Genomic DNA, 11430 nt, shown 5'->3' with positions numbered 1-11430 from the left:
GTAAGGAAGAAACCTTGAGAGGAAACAGACTCAAAGGGGAACCCATCCTCATATGGGTGGAACAGGGGGTGAGATTACAAATATACAGTCAAACAAGTGTTGAATTGGTGTAAAGATCACATGGAGTTCAGATCTCCTCTTGGTATCATAGAGTCCAACTGGAGCTGGTAGATCTGTAGATGTCTCAGGATTTTCATAGAGTCAGCCTCATCTCAGTGGAGGTCCAAAATCTTCATTGCACGGAAGACGATCGGAGCTGGTACAATGTCTGGATGCCTCGGGATGGGTAGAAAGAAAGAAGCAGTGTAGAGGGATTATCATATTTGCTGTTCATAAAAAAGGTGCAAGTCTAAAGTATTGCTGCATAATTTTATGGGATGTATTATGTGTGTGTGTACGCCTGACTAAAGAGGTGAGTTTTTAGTGGACATTTACTGTACGTAATAATAATAATAATAATAATAATAATAATAATAATAATAATAATAATAATAATAATAATAAAAGATCAAACTTTGTATTGTTTTTTTTATATAACTAAAAAAATTATACATCTATGAAAACCATTACAAATAATAAAAATTATATCTGAAAGATATGAAAGCGGATACTTGCAAAGGACATTATTAAATTAGTTAAATATGAGCATACATTTATAGCATCTGGCAAACATCCTTATCCAGAGTATATAAATTTTATCTCACTTTCTATACAACTGAGCAGTTATATAAAAGAGGTTTAGGGGCCTGGCTTTGGGGCTAAAAACCTTCTATAACCCATGGCTTTTTCAAGCGATATCGAAATTATTAATTATAAATTATAGAAATTATAGTTATTTATGTCTGTACTTTTGAGAGTCACAAACACCTGGAACCAAATTCCTTGTGTGTCAACACACTTGGCCAATAAACCTGATTCTGATTCTGATTTAAAAAAAAAAATAAAACTGAATGAAGCAACAGTAGAAATCTAAAAAAGCATTACAAAATAGGAATGTAACAGTTCAATGATGTCATGTGGTCACCAGTTTCTGCAGTGGTGGCTCAAGTGGTTAAGGTACTGGTTTGATGATTTTTGCCACTGTTGGGCCCCTGCGCAAGGCCCATAACCCTTTCTGCTCCAGGGGCACTGTAAACAAAGGATATGCAACCAAATATTAAGCATTACGCACTAATAATTAATAATTTACTTTAATCTACCTGGTCCTTATTTTCTCACCTAAAATCATCCTTACAGCTGAAACCCAAATGTCATCTGTATATTGACATTCCCATATTTTCTGAAAAAACAAACAAACTGTTAAATGCATATGAATAGGTGGGGTTACACAAAAGTTTCATCTGTATTTAAACATTACAGAGTGTTAAGTTAGAAAGGACGTTTTTAGTTTAGTGGGCTTGACCAAACAAAAAAGGCAGAGCAGAAAAAAAACCCTCAGCAGTTTATCTTGCTGGTTAGGTGCTGATTTCTCAGAGCTCTTTTCATGTGGTTCTTTGCAAATTCAGATGTTTGTTAAATGGAGCTGTTAGTCACCATCAGAAGTGTATTTTGCCTCTGCCTGCTTCATCTAGCAGCTACTGACAGCTTTAATCTCAATATAGTAAGTAATAAAGGGTTGAAAGCTTAAAATGACTAACTAACTAATATATACAAGTATATACAAGTTTAAAAACTCTTGCTTTTGTTGACTTTACTTTTTACACAGACTGTGACATGTAAGAAAACAAATGGTAAGTGATATATGTATCTTTAAAGTGAAATTAGTTATCTGTTATTAATCTAACCAAGTTGTTCTCCCAATGTTTCTTCTCTTTTTTCCTCCAAGAGTAGTTGAATTTATACCACAGAGCAGGTGCGTGTCTGTCTGGCATAGTGTTCATTGGCTGCTCCTTCCATGATAAATGTAGGATTAGTAATGTAAATATATCTTGAATTGTAACCTATCACTTGAAAAATTCTTGAAACTTGAAATTCCGCAAAACCAACTTTGGCCTCATATTGGAGCTTTGTTTGTTTTTAGCTTTATTAAAACTATGACGGCACAAAATGGTTGGGATCCCAAACCCTGGAAATCACTCCAATTTGTTTAGTTTGTAAGCTTCTGCTGAACTTTGGACATTATGTACTAATATAGCTCTGATAGAGAGACAGATAGATAGATAGATAGATAGATAGATAGATAGATAGATAGATAGATAGATAGATAGATAGATAGATAGATAGATAGATAGATAGATAGATAGATAGATAGATAGATAGATAGATAGATAGATAGATAGATAGAGATGTTTATTTGACTTACATATTGTGTAAAAAGAATGAGTTGCTGCAATATTCTGTACAAGTAAATCAAACCAAAGGTGAAATAATCAACAAAGATTCACCAAAGCCTGAAAGAGCAAAACTCTCGCAGGTAATTTGTGAGCAGTTGTCCTTTGTCTAAATCTGGATCAATCAGGAAGGTGTCAATGAGCACACTTTGCACACACTTTAATATCTGGAATAAATACTAATTGAATGATTACTTAAAATTAAATGATTTATTTTTGGTCAAGAAATAAAAATTTGTCTGAATGAATAGAGTTGCAAAGCAGCTTTTCTCATTCTTGATGGTTGCTTTAAAAGAGTAATCTTTAAAATACACATGTTGCAGGTCTTCAGTATGTTGATTCAGATCTCTGAAAACCATCTAAAAAAACCAACAAGCAATGTGTTTGGGTTTACTCCAAAACATGCAGGTAGGTTAGAGAGAGGGTTAAGGTTAGCTAAAATTGGCTAAAGTAAATGATGTGTAAATGACATCCCCTGGATGTGAATTGGTGTGTAAATAGACTGGCATTCTATTTGGTTTGAATCCTTCTGCTTACAACACAGTTAACAGGATAAACTACAGGAGTTAATGAAGCTGAAGCAGCAAAGTGATGACAAAATTGCAAAAATCTTTAATATTTTAGGAAAAATAGGTATGTTTATGTCAATATTTACTAGGCAATAATAGGTATGTTTATGTCAATATTTACTAGGCAAACATATAGCTTGACCTGATCATCCTACCAATCTATGCATGTTGGACATCATATTCCAAAACCACAGTCATTAATATGAAGATGGATCACTTACTTTAGCAGCCACTCTTATTGAAAGGCTTTCCACTAGGTGTTTGAGATTCTGTGATGATTTCCCATTTAGGAATGAGAGCATTATAGATGTTGGACACTGATGTCAGGTGCAAAAGTGTTTCCATTTACAGTAAATCTTCACTGCAGTTGAGATCAGTTTTGTGTTAAAACGCTCAGTTTCAATGAAAGAAAATCCTAATGCTACAGAATACAGTACAAAGGTATTTTAGACAATTCAATCTTACAACTTAGTGGCAGTTTTGGGAAGACCCACATTTCCATGTGATGCTCTGGTGTCTATGCCTATATAATGCGTGTACTAAAAACAGAGCGGTCACAAGATAAAGCTTAAATTGGTGCACATATAAAGTCTAACAAATACAGAAAATAAAATGACAACAATATTGGATCCAATGACCAAATCAGAATAAACTGACCTACCCTTAAACTAACCTACCTTAAAAAAAAAACTTCCATAAGTCATGTTTTTTTTTCACAATATTCTGTTCAAGACTTGGAACCTGACCAATGGTGGCCACCACCCAAATCCAATCCTTCTCCACTACGCGATCTCAAACTTCAACTTATATATCTAAATGGAACTTCAGCATCTCTTGCTCTCAACATAACCTGGTCTATAAACATTGATAGTGAGTACTATGATTTCTGATATTTATTAAGAAAATGATTCATTTGACCTGGTTTTAAAAGTCAAATTGAGCCTGTGAATTATAACATGTACACATCTTCAGCTGTTTAGTCATCTCCAGCATGACAACCAGAACATTTTAATCTTTTGTTTTAAAGAAGAAAATAAAAAATTCCTTGCAGGTTACATCCATTAGGTACATCCGGTATTAGTTTTTGATATGCAATATTATTAATATTATATTTAGGCATGTGTTTTTAGGTTCAGCTTTGCATATGTGCTTTTTGACTCACCAAAATCTAGCAAAGTTGGAAGAATCATTTGATCGTTGCTTTTCTAGGTAGCATTCACAGTATCAATAGCACATGGATAGAAGTTAACACACTGGGGTACAGATGTATGTATCAACCTCCATTTACTTCAAAACAGATCCACACTGGTGATTTACAGCAGGTAAGGAATTTGGTCTTATTTGATTAAATGCTCTATTAGATTTTTTTTAATGTATAATTTATAGTTTGAATATTTAAATTGTAAAGAACAGGTATCAGGTAATATTGAGGAATGGGCAGTGTGCTTTAACATGTCATTTTATTCAACATAAAGCAAATAAAGCACATTTGAATGCATTTAGTAATTACACATCATTTAATGTGAGTTACAATTTATTCAACAATTGATTCTTTACTGGTTTACAGGCTGAAATTATAAAGTCATTAAAAAAAACAGTAGTAATATTTTATTCACTGATGAGTCTTTGGCATTAAGACTTAAATTCACTGATGAGTTTTTAGGCTCAGCTTTCTTGAATCATTTTGGATACAAGCTTCTGCCAAATGGATCAATCTGCTTTGGTTCTCTTAGCCAAATAATCACATCTAATGTTCCTGTTGTATTATTTAGATTTGGTTCAACTTCACAGCTACAGATGTCAATATTGAACCCAGCAGCACTTACTATGTAGCTGTCTATAATCTTCCCCCAGCACCACCTCAAGAGCGACACAAATACACAAAGCAGGCAGACGTACAAGTGCCTGGTAAGTTTTTTTAATTTATTGAGTCTTTTTTCAGATAATTTATTCTTCTTCAGATGTGTTGTAATGTTTCCTTGACCCTTGCAGGATGTGATGTTGAATGGATGAGGGATCATTCAACATGTTTACAGACCCCTTCAACCCAAAACAATGGTATGAGGCAATTACATCACAGAGCAGTAATCAGGGCAAAATATTTGATGTACTAGTACATTATTATTATTAATAATAAATAAAGGTTGCTGTGCACTTTAGTAATAAATAGAACAGAATGGAAAAGTCTGGAGCAGAATGTAAAGTTTAAATGAACACAATTGGAAATATGGTAGAAATTTTAAGTAGAATAAAATGTATATAATATTATAATTATTTATAATAATAATAGCCAACACAAAGTGATGACATTATTGGGACGTTTACTGACCAGAAACGTTGATTTGAAAACCTTCAGCAAAACAATTCATTCATTCATCCAACTTTATCCTGGTCAGGGTCAAGTCAGAATCTACAATCGACAAAATTGTCATGACAATTAAAGTTAAAGAAAATGAAATATGTTTACATACCTTAATGGGACTATCATGCTTTCAGCATGGGAAACATGGGTTGCCATTTATGGGTTACAGATGGGATGCCAGTCCATACTTACAGCCATTCTGCTGTGTGCTGTTGTGACAGATCCTTTCATACAGTACAGATGCAATCAAGTTATGATCAATGCTATTTCTGGAATTTAAGAAATACGTAACATAAATAAATAAATAAATAAATAACACAAAGACTGAAAGTCTGAACCAATCTTTTCTTGTTCTTCCATCACAAGACATTATAAATAATTATCATGAAAGGTGCTATATTAATTAGGCATCTAGAACCAGAATGTACAATGTTCAACCATTTAATGACTTACCGTGTCAGAGCACTGGGAAATTACTACAACCTGGATGAAGGATGGAATACAAGTGACCTTCGATTCTCACTTGAACTCGAAGAAGTACGAGATCAGACTGCGAAGAGAATGGCATATACTAAACTTTATTGAGGTGAACGTGGTACGTTATGCTTGGGTTCTTTCTAATTAGTGGCTGGATTATTTGCAAACCTTTAATCTGAGAAAATTATTAATGAGAAATGCTGTTTGTTTTCTGTGTTATCTCGCAGAGAGGAGACATCGAGACACTTACAGGACACCTGACATATTCAGGGCCATGTGAAAATCTTGAAATATCGGTGTGTGCAGGTGTCATTCCATTCAAAAATCCATTTGTTACAACATTAGGTTTAGAATAGCCTAATAGTCTTTCAGTAAATATGTTAAATTAGACCTCAATTTTTGACTTGAAGAGTTAATTAAAAAAATGGATCCATTACAGATAACACCGTTTTTTGAGCATTGTGGAATCACGTGCAGATCAACTATGCGCAAAGTAGACTGTCAAGGTGAGTATTCTAGTTCTATTTGTAGTCTGCAGTATGTACTTGTTCTGTTAAGATTGATGATTTATGTCAAGCCAATCAATTTTATTTGCAGAGCATGAAAGAAAGTTGTGCCCCATTAGTGTTGTTTTAGCACATGGAATAGATTTGAAATGAGGCATGAACAGAGCCTTTAAGCTTTTTGTTTTTAAATTTAAAATTAAATATGCACCTGTTTTGTGGTGTCCACATTTAGCATTGAATTTGTTTGTCATGTCACACTGCGCACTGGTGGATAATGGCTCATATAAAAAGCAGTCTTTCAAAGAATTCTTTAAGAATTTCAAAATTATTTCTGATATTTTCCTAGCTTACTGGGGAAACATATTCATAAAAAAGAAAAAAACAAAACAAAACCGGATAGTATTATTTTCATTCAAATGTTTCTATCTACAGAGTAAATGGTGAGAGCTCATTTGTACTCTCTGAGATACACCAAGTGCTCATTCATAAGCAAAAATGAAGCCGTTATATTCAACCACTAAAATGCCATGTAAGGTTATCCAAAGCCAACAGTGCCCTGACTAATTTAATCAGACTTGCAGCGATAAAATGATTCATTTGTTTATACTGATTAAAATGTCTGCTAGTAAAAAGGGTTGAAACCCAATTAAATGTCCCAAATTCTTGATTTATACCATTGCATGTCATCCTCCGGGTACTCCGGTTTCCTCCCCCGGTCCAAAGTCATGCATGGTAGAGTCCGTAGTGTGTGATTACAGTACGTGAGTGAATGAGAGTGTGTGTGTGTGCCCTGCGATGGGTTGGCACTCCGTCCAGGGTGTATCCTGCCTTGATGCCCGTGACCCGTGAAGTTCGGATAAGAAAATGAATGAATAAATTAATGAATTTCAACATTGTCATTGTCTCAAGGGGACTCAGGGAAGCTGTTGGTCCATCACAGTTAGGTTTTTGACCATGAGCTGTTTGTGAACTTTTGCATATTCTGCCCAAATCCTTGCGACTTTCCTTCCACCTCCCAAAACTGTGCTTGTAAGTGAACTGATGGTGCGAATTTGCCCCCTACTGTATGTAGTTCCCCGTAGTGATCTGATCCCCCAATGATGTGCTCTTGTTTGAACACGTTTCACAAGTTTGTCTCTAGTTTCGCCATCAGCCTGAAGAATATCAATTCAAATAAACGTAACAGAACATAAAGAGCATAAACAGAAATTCAGTTCAGAAACAGTGAATCGCAGAGAGATGAAATATCCTGTTTATTTGTACTAACCGATTACTGTTGTATTATTGGACCTACAGCTGCAGCAACAGAAGGTAAGAAATCATAGCATCCTTAAACAAACATGTATCTTTAAACTGCGATAAAATTCTAAGCAGGTGTGGCATTTCTTTCCAGAGCCTAAGAAAAACGAAACTCCCATCCTGCTGATCAGCATTGGGTGTGCAGTAGCTATTACTTTGTTGTTTATCTGTAAGTATTACGTTTTTTTTTTTCATTCCTCTGCACTTCACGAGGTGATGATGTGTTTAGTATTCTGGTCTTCCTCCATTATTTGCCTGATGACAATTTAGAGATATCTGGATTTCAGTGAGCTCAAAAATGGAATTGTATCAACTTAAGAGTCACGAGCTGGCAATTTTCAAGCGATATTGGTGTCAGAAGTTCTTGCAGAAGAACTTACAGCCTCCACACTTCATCAACCCATACAAAATAAAGTCAAATTCATATTCTGTTCCTCACATACACAACCATACACATAATATTGTATGATGTATGTATAATCCCGTAATATTTGGGTTATATTTTTATATTTTTTTCTTTTTCTTTAGATATTTGTAAAGAATTTTACAAACTTTAGTGTAAATATCCCAGTTAAGTCCATTTCAGTTCCAGGTTGTAAAACTACAAAATCAGGACAAATCAGCACCGGCATGACTTTTTCCATTATGCCTCAAATACCACAATGCTTACTCTATGTTTCCAGGCCAATTGAGAAGGTGCAAGAGATCTGGCTATTCCAGGGGTTTACTCAACACTGAGGGATCAGTGGGAGTGCTGGTGGTGTATCCTGCAGTGGATAGTGTGTTCCAGAATGCTGTGATGGCAGTAGCTGACTTCCTGCAAAGTCATAGAGAGCTGAATGTCATCATTGATGTGTGGCAGAGAGGCAGTCTGGCAGAACAGGGCCCATTGCGCTGGCTGAACTCACAAGTGGACTGTGCTGAGAAAGTTCTCATCATCTTGCCACCTCAACACACCACAGACACAGGTAACATGCCAATGTTTTGCCTACTTGTAGTTTGTTAATGCTTTTATAGGGTTTGTTGTTGCAGAACCTGTTGCATTATGCAGTCAAAGTACCAATGTGAGGTACTGAAATGTGTTAGAATGCATACATCAGTTCTTCCAGGATTTCCTGATTTTGCAGTCACTAAAATGAAGACAAAATCAAACAAACTCCAGTTTGTACCACAATGTATACACAGATTTGTGTAAAAACGTGTAGCATGACGTCATGACATTCAGCCAAAGCCCTCTTCAACTGATGTGAGTCAAACATAAGTAAAGCAATCATATAAAATCATTACATATCACATGTCTTCACTCTAGGAGTTTAAAAGAAGAATCATTTCACCAGTTCAAGTAATGTACCAAAAAATTCAGCAAAAGTCACAAAAAAAAACCAAACAAACAAACAAAAAAAACCTCTGGCTGGGACTGATATATGATTCAGTGTCCATATTGTACACTTTTAACAAATGGGTTCTTCGAGGTTTAGTTAAATAATAGTTCTTACCTTTAGACAGACAGACATAAAGAAAGAGAGGGGGGCTTTTAAGATCTCTCCCATGGAAAGAAATATAACACAGACAAATATTTACATTGGGGGGCACGGTGGCTTAGTGGTGAATACGTTTGCCTCACACCTTCAAGGTTGGGAGTTCGATTCCCGCCTCTGAGTTTGCATGTTCTCCCCGTGCCTCAGGGGTTTGCTCTGGGTACTCCGGTTTCCTCCCCCGTTCCAAAGACATGCATGGTAGGTTGATTGGCATCTCTGGAAAATTGTCCGTAGGGTGTGTGTGTGAGTGAATGAGTGTGTGTGCCCTGCGATGGGTTGGCACTCCGTCCAGGGTGTATCCTGCCTTGATGCCTGATGACGCCTGGGATAGGCACAGGCTCCCCGTGACCCGAGAAGTTCGGATAAACGATAGAAAATGAATATTTACATTTTAATCAAATTGACTGAGCTTGATTTACCCGAACAAATCTGAGCACATGAATGAAAACTCTAACCTGAATACAGTGTTTTGAATATGTTCTAAAAACTGAAATCACTGAACCTGAATTTGTGAAGACTCGTATGATTTTATAACTGGAATCTCTGATCGCCGAAATGAAGCTACTTTAAATTTCAACAAGGTTCTTTCATGTTAATGGAGTAAGATACGAATATATCAATTATGTGAATAAAATCTAGTCTCCAAATTAAGAATTCAACTGCTTCTAAATTCCATATCTTTCTCTTATAGCTCTAATTTCCCTCACAGGAAACCCAAAAAAGTCTTAAAGCTGCTAAATTACAAATGCATTCTAATCTAAACTAATCTGAAATCCACACTTTTCCACAGCCGCCTTAAAACCCAACATGGGAGGCATTGTAACTGATTACACGGTCCCAGCGTCTGCATGTGAACTTTTTTCAATGGCACTAACCCTGGTTGCCAGCTGTGCCCATGATCCCCAGCAGCACCATAAGTTCTTGGTGGTGCACCTGAACCACGGTGGGCTCAGAAGCACAATGCCAGTGGAGCTCAGAGGATGCAAGACCCTTATTCTGCCCAGGGATCTGGAGAAACTTCATCAAATTTCCTCTCGGAAAGAAGTAACAAGCTCAAGCTGCAGGTTTGAGTCATGCGGCTGTAAAGACAGGGCCAGGAAGGTCCGAGATACCGTGCAGATGTTGGACGAGTCGAAATTGCCGAGCAAAGATGCTGAGTCAAAGTCTAGATCGTAGACTATGCTAAAGGCCAGTTTAACTGCCTCAACTTTCAATCTTTTGTTGCCTTTTCCTAAGAGTATACATCCATGAAAATTGTTGAAACCATTTGAATTCACAAAAAAAACCCTTATCATGTAATCTGACTGTTTAAATTACATTTTATACTTAGTGTTAGATTCTATATTATAATTTTGATCGTCTGTGCTTTTATTTACTCCTACTGTCATATTTTTTTTTCACACGATTTCAAAGGATTTTGGTTGAACCATTATTTTATCAGCTCGTCCCAACAGCTGACAGAAGTTCGTATCTATTGATCAGAGTTGTGCAACTTGTGTAACAAGTTATATCCTGACTTTGATAAGATAAGGAGTTCATGTTTAGTTAATCTGAGTTCTCAGAGACTGACGGTTAGCAAAATGTGATGATACGCATATGTGAAGGTCACGTCCTTGATATCAAGAAAAACAGGATACCACACAGTAAGGAGCCTTTGCGTTTGTATAGATGATAAAATCTGTTTCTTTTTTTTTTTATTCAACAACTGCATTTGCATGTTTTTTAGAAACCATGGTGAAAAAATGGTGAGTTCTGCACATATATAAAGAGTTTTGCATTACCTTAGCAAATAATATATACAGCAACAATGCATTTATCCAATTGCATGCATTATACACTCTCTTACACACACCACCTGTCTCTCATGCACACATTCTCACACATACACACACTCCCTTTCTCTCTTGCACACACACACTTTCTCTCTCACACATGCTTTCTCTCATGCACACACACACACACACACTTTCTCTCATGCACATTCAGACACATTCTCTCATGCACACACACTCTTGCATGCATGCAGCCACCCACCCACACACTCCATCTCCCTCACACACACACACACACACTCTCCCCCTCACACACACTTTCTCTCTCACACATGCTTTCTCTCATGTGCACACACACACACACTTTCTCTCATGCACACACACATTCTCTCTCATGCACACACACATTCTCTCTCATGCACACACACTCTTTTACATGCATGCAGCCTCTCACTCACACACTCACACACTCACACACTCACACACTCACACACTCACACACTCACACACTCACACACTCACACACTCACACACACACACACACACACACTCACACACTCACACACTCACACACTCA

At 36.5% G+C, this 11430-nt stretch overlaps 1 protein-coding gene across 3 annotated transcripts; it reads left to right on the top strand.

Annotated features, from left to right (window-relative positions):
• Positions 1 to 393: 393 nt before the first annotated feature.
• Positions 394 to 11066, top strand: LOC113656230 (interleukin-17 receptor B). Of its 3 annotated transcripts, none has more exons than XM_027167374.2 (13): positions 1459 to 1600; positions 1706 to 1730; positions 3632 to 3769; positions 4109 to 4221; positions 4672 to 4807; positions 4892 to 4957; positions 5723 to 5856; positions 5966 to 6034; positions 6178 to 6244; positions 7541 to 7555; positions 7638 to 7712; positions 8227 to 8511; positions 9872 to 11066. In XM_027167374.2, the coding sequence occupies exons 1-13, from the start codon at positions 1517 to 1519 to the stop codon at positions 10255 to 10257; spliced, it is 1593 nt and encodes a 530-aa protein (XP_027023175.1). In that variant the 5' UTR covers positions 1459 to 1516; the 3' UTR covers positions 10258 to 11066. The 3 variants fall into 3 exon arrangements, with proteins under 3 accessions (XP_027023178.1, XP_027023175.1, XP_047656210.1); XM_047800254.1 differs by lacking the exon at positions 1459 to 1600 and adding an exon at positions 2654 to 2738 and having other exon boundaries at positions 1713 to 1730; XM_027167377.2 differs by lacking the exons at positions 1459 to 1600; positions 1706 to 1730 and adding an exon at positions 394 to 412 and having other exon boundaries at positions 9872 to 11065.
• Positions 11067 to 11430: the final 364 nt, after the last annotated feature.

Source organism: Tachysurus fulvidraco, chromosome 14 (assembly GCF_022655615.1).
Source record: "Tachysurus fulvidraco isolate hzauxx_2018 chromosome 14, HZAU_PFXX_2.0, whole genome shotgun sequence".
NCBI lineage: Eukaryota > Metazoa > Chordata > Actinopteri > Siluriformes > Bagridae > Tachysurus > Tachysurus fulvidraco.
The sequence above is the reverse complement of the archived record's forward strand: the minus strand, read 5'-3'. Positions and strand labels throughout refer to the sequence as shown.

What these genes read in the sequence shown, in the direction of transcription:
- LOC113656230 (XM_027167374.2), top strand. Translation starts at nt 1,517, where the DNA reads ATGGAGCTGTTAGTCACCATCAGAAGTGTATTTTGCCTCTGCCTGCTT. An exon ending in CTGGTCTATAAACATTGATA is followed by an intron (nt 3,770 to 4,108) that starts GTGAGTACTATG and finishes TTGCTTTTCTAG; the next exon opens with GTAGCATTCACAGTATCAAT. An exon ending in TATTACTTTGTTGTTTATCT is followed by an intron (nt 7,713 to 8,226) that starts GTAAGTATTACG and finishes CTATGTTTCCAG; the next exon opens with GCCAATTGAGAAGGTGCAAG.